The sequence below is a fragment of the Saccopteryx bilineata genome, chromosome 2 (assembly GCF_036850765.1).
Source record: "Saccopteryx bilineata isolate mSacBil1 chromosome 2, mSacBil1_pri_phased_curated, whole genome shotgun sequence".
In the NCBI taxonomy this organism is placed as follows: Eukaryota; Metazoa; Chordata; class Mammalia; order Chiroptera; family Emballonuridae; genus Saccopteryx; species Saccopteryx bilineata.
This window is the reverse complement of record NC_089491.1, coordinates 218,599,129-218,623,378: the sequence shown is the minus strand read 5'-3', so window position 1 is coordinate 218,623,378 and position 24,250 is coordinate 218,599,129. Positions and strand designations below refer to the sequence as shown.

Here is a 24,250-nt window from a genome sequence, read left to right as displayed (position 1 = left end):
TCCCCAATGCTGGCTTTTTGGAGGAGCTGCATACCCCCATTCAGGAACCACCTGGGAGGGTGCTACATCCTAGGGTTGTCGATAATGCCCTAGTGAAAGTGAACTTGGTCCTGCAGAAGCGTGTCTCTAGGCATGCTTTTTTTCACCTCCCTTTCTTTCCAGGTTTTCACAGAAGCGTGGCTCTGGTACTCACTGTTTTGGGGACATGCTGTGGGGATTACAACACATGCTGAATAGCTCTGGGCTCTAGAAGCAGAGTGGAGCAGGCATGAACATGTCTGTGACTTCTGACCAACCCCATTCTGATTGTGGAAAGTGACCTGCTCTGTCAGTAATGAATGAATGAAAGGCTCTACAGTGCCAGCTAGTAGTAAAGAGAGCCACATGAAATTGCTATGTTCAAAGTCAGATATGGCCAAACTTTTGGGATTTCATATGAATTAGCTAGTAGTGCTAGTTTGCATTGAAGAAACCACAGGGCCACTGCATTAAAGAAACCATTTAGAACACAGTGACTGGTGTGAGGCAGTGACAGGGGACCACAGTGTCTAATGATAGGGTGGCAGGCAGAGGACAGAGTGACCTCATTCAAGTTTCCTGTGAAGGTGAAACTTCTGACGGGGATTTGAATAGGGAGGCTCTGGCCTGTTTTTTGCTCCCTTAGCTTGTGCCTGGCACACATAGATGAAAGTGAGCCTGAGTTTAACTGAACTTGCCTTGGTTTGTACACGTGAGTAATTATGCTTGGAGGAGCAGTGAGAGTGGTGATTAACCTCATCTGGAGGAGAAACAAGATGCCTCCTGTTGGGGCAACCACAGGCCAGAAGCAGGAACTGGGGTGCAGGAAGGGAACTCACAGGTGGCTCGATTTGATAGACTGTGGCATAAAACAAACTAAAATGAAATAAACTAAATACATGAGACTGGATTTGGAGGCACTGTCTGTCCTTGACAGACAGCTTTTCTCATGTGAATGGCTTGTGTAATTTCCTGTGTTTGTGGAATTGTGTACAAATATTTGTTACATGTATTTGCTTTTATGGCCACAGTTGTCATTTGAAGGAACAGTGTCCCCCTGTGAAAAGCCAATGTTAGATCACATACTTTTTGAATAAGGTGTTAGTGGGAGAGAGAGTATAAACAGAGTCTGAAATCCCCAGATTTGAGGGACAGAGTGAGCTGGGTTGTGCCTTGTGATGGGTGACATTCTGTGAAGTCCTTGGTGCTTTGTGAGCTGTGTCGTGAAAACTAGAACATCTGATTCCATAAAGGAGGATGTTAGATTGACCTAGCTTAATTAATTTTTGACTATTTCTGTACCTTGTCTCAGAATCTATGGCTAGGAAATTTTGGCTATGTATTTCCTTGATTGGGGGAAAATGGGGGCAAAAGGGAGAGATTTAGCTTTTATATGATTTTAAACCTTAAACACAGCTTGATTAAGCTATCAGTGTTTTAAATAGATGTACTTTTAAAAATACTATTTTTCTGTAAATTTCCATTGGCTGGAAAAGCTCTTCTGCCACTTAGCTGTCTTGCTTTCTTTTGTCTGTATACAGGCATAATCAACAGTTCTCAACTCAATCTAGGCTCTTTGAATGTAATTTTGAGCTTAGATCCTGTCATCATAGATATTAATGAGGGGAGTGTGTGGGGGACAGGTATCTGCTGGTTGACATGAATCTGGCCAGGTGTGGCCGAGTGGACTGAGCTAGCCCCACAGCCTTATGTTCCCCACGAGCCTGCTGACTTTGTGGTTCTGTTACATTTTTCTCACCTACCTTTGCCTTTATTACTTCTCCACATTTTTGCGCAACTTGCTCATTTCCGACAGAGAAAAACAAAAGGTGACTGTGCGCATTCGAAGAAAAAGACGGCGAAGAGGAAGGGCTCGGCTGTCGATGCGCCTGTCCAGGAGGAGAGTCCGGTAGCCACTGAGGACCCTGAATTGCTAGGAGGAGGGGACGTTTGCAAAACCACATTGTGTAGTGACACCCCTTCTGGGGCGGCAGCGGCTCAGGTAAATTTACTTGGTATCATGTGCTTACATTTTGCTCATCTCGCTCATCATCTAGTGTTGTTAGCATAATTTACAAAAACTGGCCTTTGGTCTGTTTTTGTCTCTCAAAAGTGGGGGAGGAGGGGTTTATTTTAGTTTACAAACGGGGAGTATATTTTTTGTTGTTTTATTCCTAATGTTTTATCTTTGTATGATTTTGAGAAATTTTCGATTGACTGTTTGAAAGCATTGCCAGCATTGGCACTACTTGTTATGGTAATGGAATTCTTGCAAGTATGAGTTCATCAGGTGTGTGTATCAGCCCCTCTGGCAGTTGGATTCACCTGGCATGCCCACCAGGGGGCGATGCTCTGCTGCAACCGGAGCCATCTTCAGCACCTGAGGCAGAGGCCATGGAGCCATCCTCAGCGCCCGGGCCAACTTTGCTCCAATGGAGCCTTGGCTGTGGGAGGGGAAGAGAGAGACAGAGAGAAAGGAGAAGGGGAAAGGGTAGAGAAGCAGATGGGCACTTCTCCTATGTGCCCTGACCAGGAATTGAACCCAGGACTTCCACACGCCGGGCTGATGCTCAATCACTGAGCCAAACGGCCAGGTCCTCTGTGTGTTTTATATATAAGGGGTCTTGAATTGTGAGTGTCCCCTACTGTGTGCAACAGGGCAGGTACAGGTTTAAGTGTTTGCTAGAATGAGCTGGAAAATTGACATCTGAGAGCAGACTAACTCAAAAAAAATTATGATGTGTCTGGTCTGCCTTATTGAAAAAAAACAAAATGATTCTCAGTATGTAAAGTTGCTGATATGTTATCTACAAATCTGGAATTTTGCTTCTTTTGAGAAATTGTAAGACCTAGCCATGGTGTTCTCACATTACCTGGGGAACAGCAGACCAGAATTGTGGTGGCTGTGCCTGTGGATCAGCTTATGCCCAGTTCATTCTCCCTCCATTCCTTGTCTTCTCCAGACCTGAGGTCAGATGTTGGTTGCTGTTCATCAGTGTCCTCTTGTTATTTCTCTTGGGGGAGAGTATTAGTGTTCAGCAGCCATGTCTTGGTCAGAGCTGAGAAAATGAAAGCCACATTGAGAAAGCCAGGTATTGACTTCCAGTGGCTTTTCTCTATGTATTCCAGCTGAGGCTCTTTGAAGAGAAAAGCTCAATGTATAATTAACAATTTTATTTTGTTTTTACTTTCAAACCAGAGAAGTCTTTTATTTTAACTGAAAAGTTTATATTTTTTAGTTTATATTTTTATACTTTTCATTTTGAAATAATGCCATATCCACAAGAATTTTGCAAAAAATAGAAGAGTTCTTGGATACCCTTCACTTAGCTTCCTGACATGTTAACTAACCTGCTCAATAATCATAGGATAATGATTGTAGTCAGTTTCAGGTGACATTGAAGCAGTGGGTAGAGCTTCTTCAGATTTTTTTCCATTGTCTCACCAGTGCCCTTTTGCTGGCTTAGGATTCTGTATTGCTTATCAATGCCGTGTCACTGCCTGGGACAGTTTCTCAGTCTTTTCTTGTCTTTTATAAGTTGGACACTTTTGAAGAGTACTCACTAGTTATTTTGTACAATACATATAGTTGGGATTTGTTTGATGTTTCCTTCTGATGAAAATGAGGTCCAGTGTTTTGGCCAGAACACTGGAAGTGGTGATGTTTCCTGCTCAGTGCCCCACATGAAGAGGCACATGGTGTTGCTACTTGATACCCCAGCCAGTGATGCTAACTTTAGTCAGTTAGTTATGTTGGCCTGCCAGATTTCTCTTGATAGAAAAGTTACTATTTTTTCCTTGAATAGTTAAGTGTATTGTATGGAGATACTACTTAGTCTGCAAATATTCTATTTTTCATTATGCCTTCTTACATAAAATTTAGCTTCCATTGATGATTTCTTGCCCACAACAGTTTATTGTGTCAGTGTTGGCCAAATGATGACTGTTTCTGTCATTATATCTGCATGTGTTAATTGCTGTTCTACTCGAAGGAGGAACTGTTGCTTCTTCCCCAGTTTGTTTATTTATTCAATTATTTATCTTGTGTGGACTCATGGGTATTTATTTAATTCTGTGTGTATTTTAATCCATGATATCCATATGATTGTTTATTTTGTTGTTGGAATACTTAGATTTGGCCACTGGGAGAACCTTTTAATTGGCTTCTGTGTCCTACAACACATCCTCATTATTTCTGGTACCTTCCTTACTTCCTGGCACCAAGATTTTCCAGGCTTACTTTGTCCTTTCCCCGTAATCAGCCATTTCTTTAAGAAGTTCTGGTTCCTTCTTTCTTTTTTTATTTTTTATTTTTTGAGTTACTTATTGGTTTGAGAGAAAGAGAGAGACTGATTTGTTGTTCCACTTATTTATGCATTCATTAGTTGATTCTTGTATGTGCCCCAACTAGGGATTTGAGCCCACAATCTTGATGTATTGGGACTATTTTCTAACCAGTTGATCTACCTTGGTTCTTAGTGGAGAATGATGTTTAGAAATCAAGATCTGGGTATTAAGGTATGCTTTTTGCTAGTGTGGTATCACTTCTAGGCTGTTTCAGAAGCTGGGAAATTAAATGGAAATATATACACATATCTATATCTATTTCTTTGTCTACTTGTACATATAATAAAGACCACTAATACCTTCAATTCCAGTCCAACACCACAATTTATTGTAGCTTTTCCATTTATTTTTAATTGATTGATTTTAGAGAGATAGGAAAGGGGAAGGAGAGAGAGAAAGAGAGAGAGAATGAAACATCGACTTACTGTTCCATTCATCCATGCATTCATTGGTTGTTTCCTGTATGTGCCCTGATCAGGGACACACCTACAACCTTGGAATGTCTGGATGGTGCTCTAACCAACTGAGCTACCTGACCAGGGCCTTTATTTTATTATTATTATTATTATTATTTTTAAAAGCAATCTTTTTTTTTTAATCTTTTTTTTCTTTATTCATTTTTAGAGAGGAGAGAGAGAGAGGGAGAGAGAGAGAGACAGAGAGAGAGAAGGGGGAGGAGCTGGAAGCATCAACTCCCATATGTGCCTTGACCAGGCAAGCCCAGGGTTTCGAACCGGCAACCTCAGCATTTCCAGGTCGACACATTATCCACTGCGCCACCACAGGTCAGGCAGGGCCTTTATTTTAAATGCCTTTTTCTAATAGTGAGAAACCTGGCTTCTTCTTTTTTTTTTTTAATTTATTCATTTTATAGAGGAGAGAGAGAGAAAGGGGGGAGGAGCAGGAAGCATCAACTCCCATATGTGCCTTGACCAGGCAAGTGCAGGTTTCAAACCGGCGACCTCAGCATTCCAGGTCGACGCTTTATCCACTGTGCCACCACAGGTCATGCCCTGGCTTCTTTTTTTTTACAATATATTTACTTATTTGCTCAGTCTTAAAATACACACAAATTAGTTTCAGAATTGCTAACCCTCACTCCTATGAAAAATTTACTAACTAGAATAGAATATTTGTTTGTAGTTCTTTTTGTATTTATCCTGCCAAAGTTTATTGTTTTAGTATTCCAAAGTTATTTAGGTTAGTTCTTTTATTCCTTGCTTCACATTGTGGTTATTTTACTAATTTGTAAAATAGCTAGTTTTATTCATTTTATAGTTTTATTTTATTCTGGTTCTTCTCACACCCAGATTAATTTTATTTAATTATTTCTTCAGTAAGCGAAATATTCATTATCAAGGTTCTAAAATTAGGATTTGTATCCAGAGAACATCATTTCCTCCAACCTTGCCACCCCAGTCCTAATTTCCACTTCTTCCCACCCTGTTCGCACCTACCCCCTGTGAACAGCAATATCTTTAGTGTCTGATTTATCCTTTCTTTGTTTCTTTTTGCACAGAGGAGTAAATTCACATTTGTTTTCTTATATCACCTTTTTATATGAGAGGCAGCATACTATAGATAGATAATCATTTTCATTTGTCTGTTTTCCTGTATACCTTGGAATCACTCCCTATCAGTTCATAGACATCTCCCTCATTCATTTCTTTTTTTCTTTTTCTTTAAGATTATATTTATTCATTTTAGAGAGGAGAGGAAGGGAGGGAGGGAGGGAGAGAGAGAGAGAGAGAGAGAGAGAAGGGGGAGGAGCAGGAAGCATCAATTCTCGTATATGCCTTGACCAGGCAAGCCCGGGGTTTCATATCAGTGACCTTAGTGGTCCAGGTCGATGCTTTATCCACTGCGCCACCACAGGCCAGGCGCTCATTCATTTTGTATGGTTGCATAACACATCCACTGAGTAGACAGAGTTTATTTGAGCTCTGCCGTGTGAATATGCATTTACATTTTTTCCTTTACAAATGGTGCTGTGGTAAAAACCTTGCTTATATGTATTTTTATATCATAGGAGGTATATTTTCAGGGTAAATTCCTAGAATTAATCAAAAGGTGAGTGCACTTGTAATTTTGCTGAATATTGTTAAGTTCCCTTTATAGGGGATGTACCAATTTCAATTTCTATCAGCAAAGAATGATCTTGCCGGTTTCCTCACAGCCTTGCCAACACAGTCTTGTCACACTTTGAAATTTTTGGCATTCTGACCTGTGGTTTCATTTCTCTTAGGTCAGTACCTAAGTGTGATATTGGGTATATCCTATGGTAGGTGTGTTTAACCTTTTAAAAATCTGACAAAAACTGGTTTCCAAAGTGGATGTACCATTTGTGTTCTCTTTAGCATTACAAATTTAGCAATAAAAAAGAATTCAAAAAGCATTTGAGATATACAGACATCTAGATGAACCTTAACTGTGTCTTGCTAAGTTGGAAATTGCTGGTCTGAAATATTACATACTGTATGATTTCGTGTATGTACGAAAAAACTAGATTCAGTGAACAGGACAGTGGCTGCCAGGAGTTGGTGATGTGGAGGATTAAATAGTAGAAGCATAGGATATTTTGGGGTAGAGAAACTTTCTGTATGATAAAATAATTTTTTTTTTCTCAAGTGAGAAGCGGGGAGGCAGAAAGACAGACTCCCGCATACACCCCGACTGGGATCCACCAGGCAAGTCCGCTGTGGGGCTGTGCTCTGCTCATCTGGGGCTGTTGCTCCATTGCTCTGCAACTGAGCTATTTTAGTGCCTGAGACAAGGCCATGGAGCCATCCTCAGTGCCCAGGGTCACAACTTGCTCCAGCCTAGCCATGGCTACAGGAGAAGAGAGAGACAGAGAGAGAGAGAGAGAGAGAGAGAAAGAGAAAGGGTGGGGGAGGGGTGGAGAAGCAGATGGTCGCTTCTCCTGTGTGCCCTGACTGGGAATCGAACCTGGGATATCCATACGCCAGCTGATGCTTTACCACTGAGCCAGTTGGCCAGGGCCAATTAAATAAATTTTAAAAAATTAAATTATTTGTATGCAAATTTGAAAAGATAATTTAGGAGATTGGAGGACTCCAGGGTGGAATGCAGACTATAACAGAAGACCTTGACTATATTGCAAATGTACAAAACACCCACAATGAAGGGGCTAAGAAGAAAGGCACTTACCTAAGTCACTTTAAATGAGTGGAGTTTGTAAGACTGAAGGCAGTGGGAACTGTACAGATGTACCTCACTTTATTGTGCTCTTTTTGTGTGTGTGACAGAGAGAGGGACAGACAGGAAGGAAAGAGATGAGAAGCATCAGTTCTTTGTTGTGGCACTTTAATTGTTCATTGATTGCTTGCTCATATGTGCCTTGATGGGGGTGGGGGGCTACAGCAGACTGAATGACCCATTGCTCAAGCCAGTGACCTTGGGCTTAAGCTGGTGAGCTTTGCTCAAACCAGATGAGCTCGCACTCAAGCTGGCGACCTCGGGGTTTTGAACCTGAGTCTTCCGTGTCCCAGTCCGACGCTCTAGCCTCTGCGACACCGCCTGGTCAGGCTGTTATGCTCCTCTTTATTGTGCTTCACAGACATTGTGTTTTTTATCGTTAGACGGGAAGACACTCCTTCCACCATCAGCAAAAAAATTATAACTAGCTTTATTGTAGTGCTTGCTTTATTGCAGTGGTCTGGGATCGAACCTGCAGTATCTTTGATGTGCATCTGTATGTAAATGCTATGCTACCCATGGGGGTTAGGGTTAACAACTGTGATACTGCTGTGCATGGGCACTGGAACTGAATAAGAAATGGATGGCAGATGGTGGGAGCCAGGTGTTTCCCTGTCTCACAACATGCTCATGCAGCTCTGCCTTGGTTGGCCTTTGGGTTGGAATGAAGTTGAAGGTGAAGTGAGGATGCTTGGGAACCTGGACTGTACGGGGAAAGCAGTAGAAAAGTCAACTTGAAGGAACAGAGTGACAGAATCTGGGGAGATTGAAAGGCAGTGCCTTAGCCTGCTCAGTCATAACGAAATAGCACAGACAGAGTGGCTTAAAACAACATTTATTTTCTCACAGTTCTGGAGACTGGAAGTCTGAAAACCAGGGTGCCATCAGGTTTGGTTTTTGGTGAGGCCTGTCTTATTGTCTTGCAGATGGCCTCCTCAGTTGTCTTCACAGAACATAGAAAGAGAGATCTCTGGTGTCTCTTCTTTTTTTTTTTTTTTTTGTATTTTTCTGAAGTTGGAAACGGGGAGACAGTCAGACAGACTTCCGCATGCGCCCGACTGGGATCCACCCTGCATGCCCACCAGGGGGTGATGCTCTGCCCATCTGAGGCATTGCTCTGTTGCAACCAGAGCCATTCTAGCGCCTGAGGCAGAGGCCATAGAGCCATCCTCAGCGCTCGGGCCAACCTTGCTCCAATGGAGCCCTGGCTGCGGGAGGGGAAGAGAGAGACAGGGAAGAAGGAGAGGGGGGGGGTGGAGAAGCTTCTCCTGTGTGCCCTGGCCGGGAATTGAACCCGGGACTCCTGCATGCCAGACCGATGCTCTACCACTGAGCCAACCGGCCAAGGCCTGGTGTCTCTTCTTAGAGGTACACTAGTCATAATGGAGTAGAGCCCTATCCTCATTTAATCTTAATCATCATATATGAGTGGTAGGAATTGAATACAGGAGTTTTAGGGACACAATTCAGTCTATAACAGGTCATTATGATGGGAAGGAACATGTGATTAATATGAAGGTTTTATTTGGAGAAAGGCTATTGAATTTGATTTGAGAGGTGGCAAAAATGGATGGAATTCTGAATTCTGAGAGTATAAATGAAATAATTACCTTTGTATTTTTAAAGGATGGAATATATTTGCCTGTGGATCACAGTCAGCTTGACATTCAGAAGGCTCAGGCTAGAGTAACTGAACTGGAGGAAAAGCTACTACACAAGCAAGATGTCATAGACAGGCTTGGCCTGGAGTTGGAGGAGCTTAAGGCACAGCTGGCTCGGCATCCTGGCGTCCCCTGCCAGCAGGTTCACTCTGTACTTGCCAACATCTTGTCTGTTTCAAAGGAAACATCATTTTTAATGTAAAGTTCCAAGGCAAGGGGTTTCTTTCTAAATCATAAATTTATTTATTTTTATTTTTTTATTTTTTCTGTATTTTTCTGAAGCCGGAAACGGGGAGAGACAGTCAGACAGACTCCCGCATGTGCCCAACCGGGATCCACCCGGCACGCCCACCAGGGGGCGACGCTCTGCCCAGCAGGGGGCGATGCTCTGCCCCCCCCCCCCCCCGGGGCGTCGCTCTGCCGCGGCCAGAGCCACTCTAGTGCCTGGGGCAGAGGCCGAGGAGCCATCCCCAGCGCCTGGGCCATCTTTGCTCCAGTGGAGCCTCGGCTGCGGGAGGGAAGAGAGAGACAGAGAGGAAGGAGAGGGGGAGGGGTGGAGAAGCAGATGGGCGCTTCTCCTGTGTGCCCTGGCTGGGAATTGAACCCGGGACTTCTGCACGCCAGGCCGACGCTCTACCACTGAGCCAGCCGGCCAGGGCCCCATAAATTTATTTTGATGTGTCTGAGCTGGTGCTCTTGCTGGCTGGGGAGTGATTTCCTTTCCTGTTTTAAGACTGGGGTGAGATAAGGGTGTCTGTCTGCTGGGGCAGGTGGGTTTAGAAAAGAAAGACTTGAGGTGAAGAGACAGGACCCCACAGCCCCACTGATGTCCTCATGTCCTGGCCATTGTCCTGTGCTGAGGCAGTTCAGTCAGGGCAGACTGGGCTGACTGTGGGCTTTGGTAGTCCTTTCCAGTGCCAGCATGCTCCCATGGGGTCAGTGACACCTGGTGAGGGCCTGCTATCCAGAGTCTTATGTGTATGGCTTTATTCCATTTCTACTAGAGACAGTGATTGCTGGGATGCACTTTTCTCAAATTAGGGAAGGTCAGTTAATTCCGAGTTATGTAAATCAGTGTTTTTCAACTGCCAGTCCGCAGACCGGTGTCAGTCTGCCAGAAATTTTGTGCCGGTCTGTGAAAAAGTTAACCACCTGGATGTTGTATGAAGATCTTTATACAACATCAGGTAGTTAACTCTTTCATGGACCAGCATGAGATTTCTGCTGAAAACTACTTATCTAAACCATCCAAGAGGAAGCTGTGGTGCAGAGTTCTTTTCTTCTGGATTTTGGAGTTAGACTTTCAGCAGATTGAACGTTCTGGTTAAGCTCAGCTCAGTCTAATACTGAAATAAAATTGCGTCTTATGTCCATCAGCTGATGGGGACATGGATGCTGGATTGCTTTTTCATGTGAGCAGTAATTGTTCAGACCATTGATACTGACAGTGACATTTAGAATGCCAAGTTCTTTAAAAGGAAGCTTTGTAAGAGGTCTGTTCACAAAGATTCATGTATTTTAATTCTATTTACATGTCTTTTACTTTAGGATACTGGACAGAGACATGTATGATTAGGTGCTGGTATTTTTGACAATGAAAAGAAATGGGAGCAATTACATTTTATGTAGTATGTATTCCATGTAGTCTTTGTAGCTATGCTATGAGGTAGGGATTTTGATTATCCCTGTGCCTTATGCACCACAACACTCGCTGCTCTCCTCTTGGGCTCGTGGACACTTGGGTTTCTGCTTTAGCTTTGTGTGCATTACATCTGACTTCAGTCTCTGTTCTGCTCAGTTGCATATAATCTTTAAAGGAAAATGCTGTTTGCATTAATTTTTGTAAAAGGAATTAGAGTTGACGATACTTGAACGGAACTCTGTAATAGTCCAGCTGGCTAGCAGCCTTCAGCAGGGAAGACAGAGCAGTGATGGGGCCTGGTGGGAGCCTTAGACACACCAGTTACAGCAGCATCTTTAAGAGGTAACACCTTGACTCAACCAGTGCATCCAGTGTGAGCACAATTAATGGACATACAGACAACTCTTCACCTTTTCTCTGTACCCTACCCCTATTTATTATTATTATTATTATTTGTATTTTTCTGAAGTGAGAAGCAGGGAGACAGAGAGACAGATCCCCGCATGCACCTGACCGGGATCCACCCGGCATGCCCACTAGGGGGTGATGCTCTGCCCATCTGGGGCATTGCTCCATTGCAACTGGAGCCATTCTAGAGTCTGAGGTGGAGGCCATGGAGCCATCCTCAGTGCCCCAGGTCAACTTTGCTCCAGTGGAGCCTTGGCTGCAGGAAGGGAAGAGAGATAGAGAAGAAGGAGAGGGGGAAGGGTGGAGAAGCAGATGAGCGCTTCTCCTGTATGCCCTGGCTGGGAATTGAATCCAGGACTTCCACACACTGGGCTGATGCTCTCCTGCTGAGCCAACCGGCCAGGGCCTTCATCCCTATTTTTTAGGTCAGGTTTGGTGTTTAATAAGAATACATTTTCACCTTATGAAAGTTGCTTTTGATATGTTTAATTCTGGTTGCATATACTTTTTTTTTTTTTTTTCCTTTCTGAAGCTGGAAATGGGGAGAGACAGTCAGACAGATTCCCGCATGCGCCCAACCGGGATCCACCCGGCACGCCCACCAGGGGCAAGGCTCTGCCCACCAGGGGGCGATGCTCTGCCCCTCTGGGGCGTCGCTCTGCCGTGACCAGAGCCACTCTAGTGCCTGGGGCAGAGGCCAAGGAGCCATCCCCAGCGCCCGGGCCATCTTTGCTCCAGTGGAGCCTTGGCTGCGGGAGGGGAAGAGAGAGACAGAGAGGAAGGGGTGGGGTGGAGAAGCAAATGGGCGCTTCTCCTATGTGCCCTGGCCGGGAATCGAACCCGGGTCCCCCGCACACCAGGCCGACGCTCGACCGCTGAGCCAACCGGCCAGGGTCTCTTTTTCATTTTCTAATGATGAGTCTTTGTGCCTTTTATTTGTTGTCCTGACATAAGTTAATCATCTTTATTATTCTTATAAAAGAATTAACTGTAATTTTTGTTCTTTTATGTTTCTTTAATTTTTGTTCTTACTATATGTTTTCTTATTTTCAGTTGTCTTTGGTTTTAATTTTTTTAATTATTGATTTAGAGAGGGGGGATGTGGGGGAGAGAGAGAGAAAGAGAGAGAGAAACATCAGTTTGTTGTTCCACTTAGTTGTGTATTCAGGGTTGCTTCTTACATGTGCCCTGACTGGAGATGGAACCCACAACCTTGGTGTATGGGGATGACACTAACCAACTGAGCTGCCTGGGTCAGGGCCATGTTTGATGGTTTTAATTTGCTGCTGTTTTTATAATTTTTTGAGATAGATATGTAGATGACCGATTCCCAGGCTTTTTTTTTTTTTTTTGTATTTTTTTTTTCTTAAGTTGGAAATGGGGAGGCAGTCAGACTCCTGCATGCGCCCGACCCCCAGCATGCCCACCAGGGGTCAATGCTCTGCCCATCTGGGGCGTTGTTCTGCCTCAATCAGAGCCATTCTAGTGCCTGAGGCAGAGGCCTCAGAGCCATCCTCAGCGCCCTGGCAAACTGCTCCAATGGAGCCCCTGCTGCGGGAGGGGAAGAGAGAGACAGAGAGGAAGGAGAGGGGGAGGGGTGGAGAAGCAGTTGGGCGCTTCTCCTGTGTGCCCTGGCCGGGAATTGAACCCGGGACTCCCGCACGCCAGGCCGACGCTCTACCACTGAGCCGACCGGCCAGGGCCCCGATTCCCAGGCTTTAAAAACATATACAGTCAAGTCTTTTCCTTTAACTATGACTTTAGCTACATTCTCAGTTTTTCAAGTTTTTATTATCAGCAGTACTTACTCGTACATTTACATTCTCAATTTACATGCTTATTTTAAAATTCTCTTATGCACAGGTAAAATAAGTAGCTTATGTAAGATGGAGCTGTTATCTTCATCCTATGTATTGAGTTTTGAGAATTCTTTTTTTTTTTTTTGAGTTTTGAGAATTCTTGATGAGGCTGTTGTATGTTATAATTATGCATATGCCATCAGTGCTACCAAGGAAGATGTTTTATTTTATAGTTATGAATATGCCATTGGCGCTGAAAAGAGCAAATATTTTACTGACCTCTCTGATCATAAACAATTGTATATCTTAAGTTCAATCAAAAAAGGAAAGTTTTTGCCTGACCAGGCGGTGGTGCAGTGGATAGAGCGTCGGACTGGGATGTAGAGGACCCAGGTTCGAAGCCTCGAGGTTGCTGGCTTGAGCACAGGTTCACCAGCTTGAGTGCAGGGTCGCTGGGTTGAGCATCGGATCCTAGACATGACCCCATGGTTGCTGGCTTGAGCAAGGGGTTACTCACTGTACTGTAGCCCCCAGTCAAGGAACATAGAAGAAAGCAATCAATGAACAACTAAGGTGCCACAACAAAGAACTGATGCTTCTCATCTCTCTCCCTTCCTGTCTGTCTGTCCTTATTTGTCTCTCTCTCTCTCTGTCCCCCCCAAAAAAAAAGTTTTTTGGAAATTTTTTTATTTGTGTTATAAAATAATTAACAGTTCCTGAAGACTTAGTATGCCATTAATCTATGTGTAGGTGCTAAGATAGGAATTATTTTGTGTTTAGAATAATGAACCTTTGAAGAGTAAACTTCCAGGAAAGTGTACATTGTTAGACACCCAGCAGCAGAATGCCGTGTGGACGAGTAGTTCACAGGTTCCTAGTATGTCCCTGGGGTTGGAGCTGGACACATGGGACCTGAAAGCCAAGTTAGCCTTCTCTCAGATGGTAGGTCATTCTGAGTCAGCAGAGTGAGTCCTTGAAGAGCCTTTATGTTGTCACAATGCTTTGAACATAATTCAAGGCGTCTTTGTTATTTTTTATTCATGTCTGGAAATTTTGATAAGTTTAGTTTTAATGTGGAGTTTAATGAGTGTATCAAGTAGCATAAGATAGCATAAATGTGTGTCTGATATAAAATTCTCTCTAGCATATAATGTTTGTTTTGGTTTCAAGGGTATACTTTATTTGATACTTGTTACTTTAATGTTTATTAACTGTTAGGTAAATAAAGTTAATTTCTATAAAGATTATTTCTAGCATAAGTTTATTCCTAGATAATCTTACTAGAGCGCTTTTGTTTACATGTACAGGTTTGAACCCTTTTTAGAGATAGGAAAATAACCAGAAAAGATACCCTAGGAAAAATAGTCCCTGAAGTGGAAAATGTCCTGTTGGTACTTGGTTATGGTACCCACGGCTGAGAGTGTGCCCTGGATGGTGGTCTGGGGTGGGGCTGGATGGGTGGGTTTGTTATGTAATGAAACCTGTTGAGCTGGGTAAAATAGTAGTTCTTTAGTTTAACTTAATATGTAAGATCTTTTTTGTGTTCAGTATTTTAAAGCAGAAAGACAAAAAATTAGAGATAGTAGACAGCCTGAAAATACAACATAACTACATGACAATTCTATAGCAAAAATTAACTTGTATAAGTTACTGTATAATTTTGATATGCCCTTTCAGTTAAAGACTCTAAAGTCTTAGCGTAAAGGGAGTAATTGTTCACCTATGCAGAAAACACAAGCATATATTAAATTCAAAGACTATAATATAAACAAGGGCATGTTTGTGAGCAACCTGAAGATCTGAGTTTTTTTCAGGAAGTTAGCGAAGATAGAATTGCAGTGACTGTAGGATAAATGTTCAGGATCCAGTCATCGTCCCTCAGTGTAAGTGAAGTGCATGATGATAAAGCTTTTATTTCAATCGGTGTGATAGTCATCTTAACTCAGGCAGTTCACCCAGAAATGGCAGAGAGCAGCGTTTGACCTTCCAGTTACGCATCAGGTACACAAGTAAGAAGAGACCCTTTCTTGTAAAAGAACCATCCAAAAATTGTACAGTGGTGAAGAATTTTGGAAGAACATCACCTTTATCAAATCTTGGACTGAAGATTTTACTAGTGCCGAGGAAAGTTTAGGAAGTGTGATTCCAGAACTTTCCCATCTATTTGTCTAACTACCAGGAAAAATAGTTGTCACCATTTATCATCTGGGTTTTCTGTACCCTTTTTTTGTCATTTTAAGTTGTTTTACAAATTTTCAGAAGACTGAGCAACAATTTAAAAACAACTTCATTAGAAATTTTGATACAAATCTTTGGATATTAAGTAAATTTTGACTTACAAACATAAAGAAAAAAAAAGAATATTGACACATGCTTTTAGCAAAATGGGATGCTGGAGGCTCTTGATGCAGATGTGAGATGGAGTCTTTCTTGTGCATGACCATTGGTATGAGACCAACAGGTTTTCTCTGTCCTTAAAGATACTGTTCATTGGGTCCTGATTTTGAGAAAATTGATCAAGTGGTGTCCTGTGAAGACCTGTGGTCTGAAATTTCATTGTTCCATCAGTTGCTGCTGTTCATGTCCTCAAGTGTGGCTCTATTTACATTCATCTTTTCATTCCTCTAATGATTATGATAAGTCTTTAATGTCAACTCTCTCCTCTTTGCCATTTTGGGAGAAACATGGAAAGTTCTTAAGGAATTCTAATTTGAAAGCTGGCTATAAAGATGGTTTCTCCAGTCAGTAAGAAAACTGAAGAATGGTATTGGTTTTCACTGTTGCCTTGTCCTTCTAGGCAATTCCCTCATCCTTCTGTTTTCTCATTATTTTAGTTGCTGTAATTGGGAATAACAGAAGTATGATAGAATAATTCTTAGGGTGATGTAATAGTGTCCTAATGCTGGAAAACACGACTGCTCATATCCATCTTATGTCTTAGGTACACACAGGGGTCTTGTGGACTCTTGTAGTAATTGCAAAATAAAATATAGTTTACTCTATTGAAAAAATAACTTTTTTCATTGTCCTTTTGACTATCAAAGAGAAAATACAGTGAAATTTCAGTTCTCTTAAGCAGTTGAAAGTTGACAACTGCCACTGGGTCCTGCAGACTCTGGCCCATATGCAGAGTTAAGTGGTTACAGCCAGCCGTGAAGGCATGAGATACTTAGGAGTTGGAAGTGCCTTTGACTCCACGTGTCAAATGCAGATCCTCTTTGGGCACAACTGAGAATCTTTGTTGATAGAGTCGTCATCAGCTCAGTTTACACAGCAGATTGAAAGTCCAAAATTATTGTGAATTTACAGGTTAAACTATTGGAGGGACATTTTATTGGAAAACTTTAAAGTTGAGATAATTTAGGGTAAGAAACTAAAGATAACTATTTCTACAAGTTTTTAAGGAAAATTTTATGTAAAGATCTTGAAAATATTTTTACTTATACAAAATTAAGAGGTTGGAAATTAAAATTAAGTACATGAGTCTGAAAGACTAGAATTTGTTGAGAAACTAAAATTTAGTAATTTAAGTGTCAAGTATACAGTAAAATAAAGAAGCAGAATTCATTAAAAAGAGGGGCAGCAGCAGCATTCAGTAAATGAGTTGCATAAAATGTTTAGACCTTAGTGGTTCAGGAGGAGAGGCAGGTTCTGAACAGGTGGAGTTGAGTTGGTAGGGTGAGCACGTGGAGGGGACAAGAGGGCCTGAGGCTGAGGCCTTGGGTGTTGCTGTAACTGCCCTTCTCTGGCCCTTTTCCTCTTAGCTGGAGAACCCTGATGCAGCAAGGACAGAGGAGCAGCCATGGCAGAAGCTGGATGGTGACGGTTTGGAACAGCCTGGGGTCCTCACAAAGGTAATTGTTTTCAGGGTTCTCTTAAGGTGTGTTTCTTGTCAGAGAACTTCTCCCTATTGTAGAAACCAAAACCAGGGAGAGGACTCAGTCTTTGAAGGGGCCTCCATCAAAATGGAAACTGGGGGCACAGAGGCTCGAGGCAGAGGCGTCCCTGTGAGCCTCAAGTCCTTAATGTGGCCCCTGCATAGAAGGTCTTCCCAGACCCTCTGATTGAGCCCAGTTTGGCTCTCCTTGTGACCTTTGGCCTTTTGTCCTGGATGTTGAAGAGAGAAGTTTGCTTTTTATGCATGGATGATAGCTGTCATATTCTGACTTTTTCCCCATGAAGTGCTGTCTTGTTTTACATAGCTTTGTGCATCGGTCTCCAGAGTGGACCTGTGAGGCAGTCTTGTACTCAGCGTATCCGGAGGGGGGGCTTGCAGTCTGTCTTAATGTCCCAGTTTCTGCCACGTGACCAAGGGGCAAAACAGGCTCTGTTCACCTAGTAACAATACCTGCGGCCTCTGTTTTGGGGTTTTGACTTTATACTAAGGTGCTCAAACAGGCTGCATAGTCTTTCATTGTTAATTTTATTGAGGTATAATTCATATAACATAAAACTTACCCTTTTTAAATATACTTCAGTGGCTTTTATTACATTTGGTAGCTTTTGCATTCATAACAGCTAATCCCAGAATATTTTCATTACTCTGAAAGAAAGCCTGTCCCCATTATCAGTCACTCCCTAACCCCTCTTTCCCCCAGTCCCCCGGCAGCTGCTAGTGTACTCTGTGAATTTGCCTGTTCTGGATGTTTCCTGCAAATGGACTGTTGAGTGTGTCTGGCTTCTTTGACTGAATGTGTTTCGTGGTTCATCAGTGTTGTATTATGTCCCATATCACTACTTTTTGTGGCTGATGACATCCTGTTGTGTGGGTACACAACATTTGTTTACCTGGTCACCCGTCAGTGGACACTGATTGTTCCCACCTTTTGGTGGCTATGAATCATGCTGCTCCTAACACGTGGACATGTTTCACAAGGATGTATGTTTTCCGATCTCTTGGGCATATCGTCATTATTGGTTGTGACTGAATTCTTTGGGTCATGTCTCTTGCTCTTCCCCAGGAGTGTGAGCAGGAATGGAAACCTGAAATTGCTGAACTGATGAGCCGACACAAAGACGAGCACAGCGGGGAGCAGTGGGCAATGGTGGGTTGCTGGCAGAGATGCAGCAGGTGCAGTTGCAGACCCAGGTGACCTGGATGCTGTCATTCTCACCAGGACCAGTGGGTTTGGGATCTGGGAGGGTGGCAGGTAGGACAGGTTTGTCACAGTGGATGGGTATGCATTGCAGGCTTGCTGTGTCTGCTTTCCTGGCTTGTTTTGTTTTCACATCTTATGTGGGGCCATTGAAAGCGGAGGGACACACAGGGACATCTGGTGGCAGCAGTTCAGGCCAGGTGCCAGAGATACACTGCATGGCCCACACTTCCCTATCAGTGGCCAATCACATTCCTTGTATACTACGGTACGGTGCTGTGGCAGTGAGGGGTCATTGAGGGACGAGAAGCACTGGTCGGGGCCGTCCTGGGAGCATTCAACTCCTCTGGGTGGCTGCTGCGCACCAGGCTTTGAGGTCAAGGCCGCATCTTAACCTGGCTGCTACTTCCCCCATGCCACTCCAGTACCACCTTTCTCCTTGCAGCCAGTGCCACCCCTGGAGCTGGAGGCGCTGCGCTTGAGTCTGAACAACATGCACACGGCGCAGCTGGAGCTGATGCAGGCCAACCTGCAGAGGGAGAAGGAGACAGCGCTGATGGAGCTGCGGGACATGCTTAATGGCCGCCACGCCCAGGAGCTGGCCCTGCTGCAGAGCCGCCACAGGCTGGATCTGGAGCTTGTTAGGGAGCGGCATGTGCATGAGCGGGAGGAGGCCGCACTTCAGTGCAGCCGGGAGACAGGTGTGTGTGGGCAGGCATGGGCTTCCAGTGACTGCCTGGGAAGCATAAATCCCATTTCTGGTGTTTGGGGAAGCAGGTGGCCTCATCAGAGATGCTTCCATAGTGAGAGCTTCGCACACTGATCTCTGCCCGTGCTGAAGCTGTGTGATGTGTTCCATATGTGGACACCTGACCCCAGCCATCCCTGGGTCCTTGTTCGCCTCCTGGCTGGTGGCACTGCATCCTGCCCTCTGGCTCTGTGTGTCATCTTGCTGTTGTGTCTTCTTGCCTCTTTCCACTTCTCCAGTGGGCTGTGTTAACTTTTGAAATGCTATCTTTGGAGGTGATTTGCTTACGTGCTGGAGGTTTCTGCATTTGCATCAACAGGACTGTGTCTTTGGCCAAGCTTTGTCCAGCCCGACCCAGGTGTTCCTGGACACAGACTCCTACATTCCACAGGGTCCTCTCTGCTCCTGGTGGGCTGCCTAGGAGTCTTATCTCCTGATTCTCTCGCCTAGACTTAGCTTTTTGTGTCTAAAATATATTTTCATGTTTTCCATTTTAAAGATTTTTTTGTACATTTTTTGTTAAAGTAGTGCTACTTTTTGTAAACATTTTTTGTTTGTTTTTTCAGAGAGAGAGAGGGATAGATAGGGACAGACAGACAGGAACGGAGAGAGATGAAAAGCATCAATCATTAGTTTTTCATTGCACGTTGCAACACCTTAGTTGTTCGTTGATTGCTTTCTCATATGTGCCTTGACCGCGGGCCTTCAGTAGACTGAGTAACCCCTTGCTGGAGCCAGCAACCTTGGGTTCAAGCTGGTGGGCTTTTTGCTCAAACCAAATGAGCCCGCGCTCAATCTGGCGACCTCGGGGTCTTGAACCTGTGTCCTCTGCATCCCAGTCCAATGCTCTATCCACTGCACCACCGCCTGGTCAGGCTAAACATGTTTTTAAATAGCTTTACTGAATAGTAATTTTCATACTAGACAATTCACCCATTTAAAGTGTCGTGTCAGTGGCTTTGAGTGTATCCGTAGTCATATATACATCACAATCTGTGTTTGGAACATTTATTGCCCCAAAAGGAAGCCGCACTCCCTGATAGTCATCCTCTTTTCCTGCTGGCATGAGCACCTGATTATCTGCCCTATGGCTGATTTTTTTCCTTTAAAAAAAATAAGCAGCGTGCCAGCTGCAGATGTGTAAAGGCGGCCTCCTTCTGGATCTCCCCTCAGGTTCCTGTGTGCTGTCCTGTATGTCTTCATTTATATTCAAGCAAATGCAAATACATCGTTTTCCATCCATTTTTATGTTGTTGTTTTTTTTATTTTTTATTTTTATTTTTTCCTTTTTTTTTTTTTAAATTTTTTTATTTATTTTTAAATATTTTATTTATTGATTTTTAGAGAGAGAGGAGGGAGAGAGAGAGAGAGAGAAGGGGGAGGAGCAGGAAGCATCAACTCCCATATGTGCCTTGACCAGGCAAGCCCAAGGTTTCGAACCGGCAACCTCAGTGTTCCAGGTCGACGCTTTATCCCACTGCGCCACCACAGGTCAGGCCAAGTTTTTTTTTTTTTTTAAATAAGAAACATGCAGCCTGACCAGGCGGTGGCGCAGTGGATAGAGCTTCGGACTGGGATGCAGAGGACCCAGGTTTGAGACCCTGAGGTCACCACCTTGAGCGCAGGCTCATCTGGTTTGAGCAAAGCTCACCAGCTTGGACCCAAGGTCGCTGGCTCGAGCAAGGAGTTACTCGGTCTGCTGCAGCCCCACGGTCAAGGCACCTATGAGAAAGCAATCAACGAACAACTAAGGTGTCGCAACAAAAAACTAATAATTGATGCTTCTCATCTCTCTCCGTTCCTGTCTGTCTGTCCCTATCTATTCCTCTCTCTGACTCTCTCTTTGTCTCTGTAAAAAAACAAAAACAAGCCTGGCCTGTGGTGGCACAGTGGATAAAACGTTGACCTGGAACGCTGAGGTCGCTGGTTCAAAATCCTGGGCTTGTTTGGTCAAGGCACATATGAGAGTTGATGCTTCCTGCTCCTCCCCCTTGCTCTCTCTCTCTCTCTCTCTGCTCTCTACAATGAATAAAGAAAATCTTTATAAAAACAAAAACAAACCAAAACATGCTCTGCTGCCTTAGGCCACTCCCAAAGCTGTCTTCTCTTTTCTATGGCACCCAGGAGCAGGTTTGTAGAGAGGCCCATGCCTGCCCTCCGCTCTGAGAAGCTCTGCCGTGGCCTGGCCTCTGTGGACAGCATGGTACCAGTCCTCAGGCTGGCACCTGACCCTTTGCCTTAATTCTGGATTAGCTCAGGCTGCCCTCACTGTTCACATGTGGCACCACCTCTCCCCAGCTCCACCTTGGCCTCTGCCTGAGGCTCTTGCCATCTCTACCTGGTGCTCTGATCTCCAGTTGTACACCCACATCTCAGTCCTCAGTTGGCCATGCCCATGGGTCCCTTCACGTTTCTCTCCTCTTTCCAGCGTCTACTCCTTTTTAATTGTGTTGCTTCCCTCTCAGGGTTTGGAGTTGTTGGCTCCTAGAATGCCTTTACCTGTCTTTCAACACCTAGCCTGGAGTCTGGGCCAAGGTCCCTGTTACCAGAGAGCAGGCAGGTGAAGGCTCTCAATGACTGTGCAGTCTGGAGCTAGCCTTGCCCACTTGTCTCAGATTATCCTGCTGGCTGTACATCTTGCAGTCCTTGGTTTGGGCACAAATATAATTTATTTACATCAGACATCATCATACTTCTGCTGCCTTGTAGATGCATCTTATCCTGTTAATGATGGCGGGTGGCCGTGGAGCAGCGTGCAGGAGCCAGGAGACCCTCGTCTCCTGGTTGATCAGATTGTGGAAGAGCCTGACACTCAGTTATCTGAGTGACTTTTTATGTTTTTCTTGCAGCTGAGCTGAAGGAGAAGTTACAATTAGAAATGGAGAGAAACATCCAGATAATACAGGTATCTGACTATAAAATGCCATTCTGTGTGTACAGGATTTTTCCTTTTCTACCCATCCCACCAGCATGCCCCCTCCACTAAGAAGTCCCACAGAAAGCCCCTCATCTTGGTCCAACCCAAACCCAGTCACCTTAGTTGGCTGTGTTGGTAGGAGTTTGTTGTGTTTTCTTTCAAAGATAAAAATTCTCTTTTTTTAATTTAAATTTGTCAGAATGACTTGTGTAACATGAAGCTCTTCCATCTCAAGTTTGGTTTTCTGCATGGCTTCTGTGACTTGGCCCTCACTGTTCTTGGGACACAGACCTATGTCCTCACACAGGGGGGTGTGGGCTGTAGTGATTAAGGGAGAGGAGGGATGCATGTGCTGGGACACTGTGGGGAGCCTCAGGAAAGAGCTGTGCCTCAAGGATGAAGCAGCCAGGTGAGGGTGTCCGTCCCAGTGTGCACCATGGTCGGCTCTTCACAGTGCTGACCACACCGATGTGGCCTGTAATTGTCCTGCTGTTCCACTTTACACTCCTCTTTTAGGGAAAGAATTATGTTTTTGGGTACGACTTTCTCTTTTCTGAGGAAGCCTTTTCACTGGAACTTCTGATTCTTGTGACCTGGCCCTTTCTGAAAGCTACATTTGTGGAGTGGCCATTGGCACTGGTGGTGATAGAGGAAACAGGTGACATCAGGAAACATGGGCGGTGTTAGGAGACGTGTGATGGTGGGGCTTGTGAGCATTTCTGTCCTGGCTGCTCTGGTCAGGCACTTGGTGGGAGACAGAGACCCTAGGTTGGATGCCTGTGCTCTACCCCCTACACCTTTGAGCTGGATAGTTGGAACGGAACTCATTTCTTAGGGCATCTAGGTCAGTGACATCATGGTCTCTGTGGGGGCAGGTGCCTGAATCTCTGAGAGTGACCATGCTTCTGTGCTGTGCGTTTAGAGACAGACTGTTTCCAGGCAGCTGGTCCTTCTTTTCATTTGCTGTTTGCTTTGCAGGTACTTCCAGTCCTATCCCTTTCAGCTGTAGGGGAGGGTCTAGCTGGACATTTAGAGCCAGTTTCCTATGGTGACAGTCTGGTCTGGGCAGGGAATGACTGCCTAGTTTTTTCTGTGTGGTTTTTGTGTGTGTGTGTTTTTCTGAAGTTAGAAGCAGGGAGGCAGTCAGATAGACTCCTGCATGCGCCCGACCGAAATCCACCCAGCATGCCCACCGGGGGGCAGTGCTCTGCCCATCTGGGGTGTTGCTTCGTTGCAACCGGAGCCATTTTTCTTTTCTTTTTTTTTAATTTTTATTTATTGATTTTAGTGAGAGAAACATTGATTTGTTATTCCAGTTGTGCATTCATTGGTTGATTCCTGTATGTGCCCTGACTGGGGGTCAAACCCATAACCTTGGCATATTAGGATGATGTTCTACCAGTGGTTGGCCAACTGCAGCTTGCGAGCCACATGCAGCTCTTTGGCCCCTTGAGTGTGGCTCTTCTACAAAATACCACATGCGGGTGCTACCTTGATAAGGAATGTACCTACCTATATAGTTTAAGTTTAAAAAATTTGGCTCTCAAAAGAAATTTCAATCATTGTACTGTTGATATTTGGCTCTGTTGACTAATGAGTTTGCCAACCACTGTTCTAACCAACTGAGCTACTGGGCCAGGGTCATACTCTCCTTTTTTTATTATTTAAATTAGACCTTGAAGCAGGACTGGGAGTCCGAGAGGAATTTATGCCTAGAAAGCCTGTGCAAAGAGTTAACTGCGAAACATCAGTCAGAATTGGAGAATTTACAAAGCCAGTTTAAGAAAGAATTGGCAGAACAGAAAGCTGAGCTGGAGAAGATTTTTCAAGCCAAAAGTCAGGCAGAATGTGAGTATGTAATTCAGATGAGCAGTTCTGAAAGGGGGACCAAACGTTCCTATGTAATTCTGGACTTTCCCTGTGACTTGCCAGATTTGTGGTGGGTTGAACACCAATTGCCTATGTGCTCAAATACCAGATAAAAACAGTACTTGTGACACCCCTATAGTACAGAGGTATGAGGCTGCTGTGACACAGTCAGCCACAGACTATATCTCTTTGTCCACAGGTCTCTCAGGTTTTCTAAACTTTCCTGAAGCTTCTCCTCAGAGACAGTTTTTGTATATTCCATCATTAAATTGCTACCAAAACAGTACTTTTGGGATTGCCTATTACCTAAGACCCCTCTGTTAGAGCAGTTCTCTGCTCATCGGCTGGCCTGTACCCTCTACCCCCAGGGGTTCCCAAACTTTTTACACAGGGGGCCAGTTCACTGCCCCTCAGACCGTTGGAGGGCCGGACTATAAAAAAAAAACATGAACAAATCCCTATGCACACTGCACATATCTTATTTTAAAGTAAAAAAACCAAAATGGGAACAAATACAGTATTTAAAATA

At 44.1% G+C, this 24,250-nt stretch overlaps 1 protein-coding gene across 7 annotated transcripts in view; it reads left to right on the top strand.

Moving 5' to 3' along the window:
• Positions 1-24,250, top strand: part of PCNT (pericentrin) — a 112,695-nt gene that overhangs the window by 2,482 nt on the left and 85,963 nt on the right. For all 7 annotated transcript variants that reach the window (XR_010729218.1, XM_066259130.1, XM_066259135.1 and 4 more), the window contains exons 2-7: positions 1,835-2,020; positions 16,856-16,945; positions 18,053-18,136; positions 18,633-18,888; positions 21,785-21,840; positions 23,526-23,700. Coding sequence is in view for 6 of the 7 variants with exons in the window: in XM_066259130.1 (XP_066115227.1) it covers positions 1,835-2,020; positions 16,856-16,945; positions 18,053-18,136; positions 18,633-18,888; positions 21,785-21,840; positions 23,526-23,700 (847 nt within the window). In the remaining variant the exon portion in view is untranslated. The remainder of the gene's footprint in view (positions 1-1,834; positions 2,021-16,855; positions 16,946-18,052; positions 18,137-18,632; positions 18,889-21,784; positions 21,841-23,525; positions 23,701-24,250) is intronic.